We start from the raw sequence: 2265 nt of genomic DNA on the forward strand, positions 1-2265 counted from the left end.
TATATTGGGGGTATTTAACCCCATACCCTCCTTTACTACTAATTCAACACTGAGCAGGAAAATGGGTACGATAAAAACTATTCTCTTTTATTGTTATTTTCTTAGATGTGGCTGCACTCTTCTAATGTCAGTGTGAAACCATGGTTGAATCAACGGTTCTGTATTCACAATGTGCGTATACATATATAAGTGCGTGATAATTATTAAAACTTACTTAATTTACTAAAAATACATCATAAATGTAAAAAGTATGTTTACATTTCATTGTGGGGGTTTTAATAGGCGCGTTCCTTATCTCCCAGAAATAGTCAGAAAAAGTCTGAAGTAGTCAGATTTAGTCAAAAAAGCGTTCCTTAACTCGGAAATGACAGCAAAAATGAGAGAGCAACAGTCAGTGAGAGCGACTCTCATCAGTCCGAAGTAGTCAGCAGAATTTTTTCCGGCAAAATCCTGAAAAGTGTCAAACTCAACTGAATTTAAATTAACGGAAATTAAAGAATACGCAAAAAGTGANGTAGTTTGCTTCCCGATATAAACTTTGGAGCGAATTGAGATTTGACGTTTTGACCATGATGATGATGATGTTGTTCAGGTTGTTGTTCATGTAATCTTGCTACCGCCTTATATAGATTTCCTTGGTTCAAAAGTATCGATGCTTAAATTACTTAGTATCGAGCGATAAGTATCGAGTATGTAGTTGTATCGTTTCATTTCTAAGTTTCCCTATTGGCCACCTCATCTAAGAGTCTAAATAAAAATTTTCCAGGCATGCTCTTAAGATTATTTCTAGTACTTTCTGCATTTCACTTAATAAATGGAGTAATGTTCAACATTAAGCCGAACTCCCAAAAATGTCTAAAAGAAGACATTCAGCCAAACCAATTGGTAAAAGGCGAATATGAAGTGTCTAATATACCCGGCCAGATAGTTGACTACATCGTAAGTTGAGAAAGCATTTATAATTTCGTGTCTCTACCTACTGCGTGTTATACAATTTCAGGCTCGAGATACCAAGGGACACATTTTGTCGAAGGGAGATCACATAACAAAGGGGAAATTCACATTTATGTCGGAAGTTTATGATACATACGAGATTTGTTTTATTTCGAAAGTACCACCGCGTAAGTTGAACATAATATTAAAGTCTAATGTATTTTAAACCAAGGTATTGTAGATCAAAGAGGTATTGAACAGGAAGTCAACTTTAATACTAAAAAGGGTGTGGAAACGAGGAACTACGAAGGAGTAAGTAAAAAATTATATTATGTGGGAGGTTGGGTTTTACTCTGGCATCCCCCGGAACTCGGCGAATATTTTCCGGGTTGTCTTTAGTGTGCACACATGTGTGTGTTTCAGCAAAACTATAACGAATTTTCTCATGAAACTTTACGAGGATGCTAAGAAGCAGATATGTTTATATAAATCCTCACTTTTTTAAACGTAGTATTGGGAAATGTTTAGTAGCTGACCAATCGTTTTTGGGGTTGCGGGCTGAGATGGGGGGATGGCACCCCCCGCCCCCCACAAGAAAGGCGGCAGTCCCCACTTTCTTAAAAGGCGTACCCCCCTTTGGGCACGTCCCACAGGCCCCTAGGGAACCGTTTGAAAANCACTTTTTTAAACGTAGTATTGGGAAATGTTTAGTAGCTGACCAATCGTTTTTGGGGTTGCGGGCTGAGATGGGGGGATGGCACCCCCGCCCCCCACAAGAAAGGCGGCAGTCCCCACTTTCTTAAAAGGCGTACCCCCCTTTGGGCACGTCCCACAGGCCCCTAGGGAACCGTTTGAAAAGGGGGAAAAACGGAATTTTCTTAGGCAAACAGCAGTTTGAAGTGGAATATGACATTCCCACGACAGCCGGTTCTACGTACCGGAATGACTCGGGTTTTACGCGACCAAGGGCTGTTGTTTCGGCGATCTAACCCCGTTTAGGTCGGCGAAGTATCTCAGAAGTTGTCCGTCCATAGGGCTACATTCACTACGTATTCTCCTACTCTGGGCTGGCATCGAGTCAAACCCAGGGCCAGAAAACCTACACCTGCTGTGTATGCCGGAGACGATTACACCACAACTCCACCTCAGTCAAGTGTAATGCCTGCGAGGGGTGGAGTCACCTCAGAGTCTGCTCGGGACTACGGACACATAGACAGTGGACCACGTCGTACGTGGCCCCCTGTTGCTCAAACAGAGCAGCCTNCCACAGTCACTACAAACCACACAATCTGCACGGTATGTCAGACCAGGATATTCCGTAATGTGACATCA

The 2265-nt window shown here is 42.0% G+C and overlaps 1 protein-coding gene across 1 annotated transcript in view; it reads left to right on the forward strand.

The window, feature by feature from the left end:
- Window positions 1-689: 689 nt before the first annotated feature.
- bai (Transmembrane emp24 domain-containing protein bai) overlaps window positions 690-2265 on the forward strand; it is a 46210-nt gene continuing 44634 nt past the window's right edge. Inside the window, exons 1-3 of the mRNA XM_017612326.1 lie at window positions 690-939; window positions 1001-1121; window positions 1175-1245. Of these exons, the coding sequence (XP_017467815.1) occupies window positions 769-939; window positions 1001-1121; window positions 1175-1245 (363 nt within the window). The 5' untranslated portion in view covers window positions 690-768. The remainder of the gene's footprint in view (window positions 940-1000; window positions 1122-1174; window positions 1246-2265) is intronic.

Source organism: Rhagoletis zephyria, unplaced genomic scaffold (assembly GCF_001687245.7).
Source record: "Rhagoletis zephyria isolate East Lansing unplaced genomic scaffold, Rhagoletis_zephyria_1.1 Rzeph_scaffold_00524, whole genome shotgun sequence".
Lineage (NCBI taxonomy): Eukaryota > Metazoa > Arthropoda > Insecta > Diptera > Tephritidae > Rhagoletis > Rhagoletis zephyria.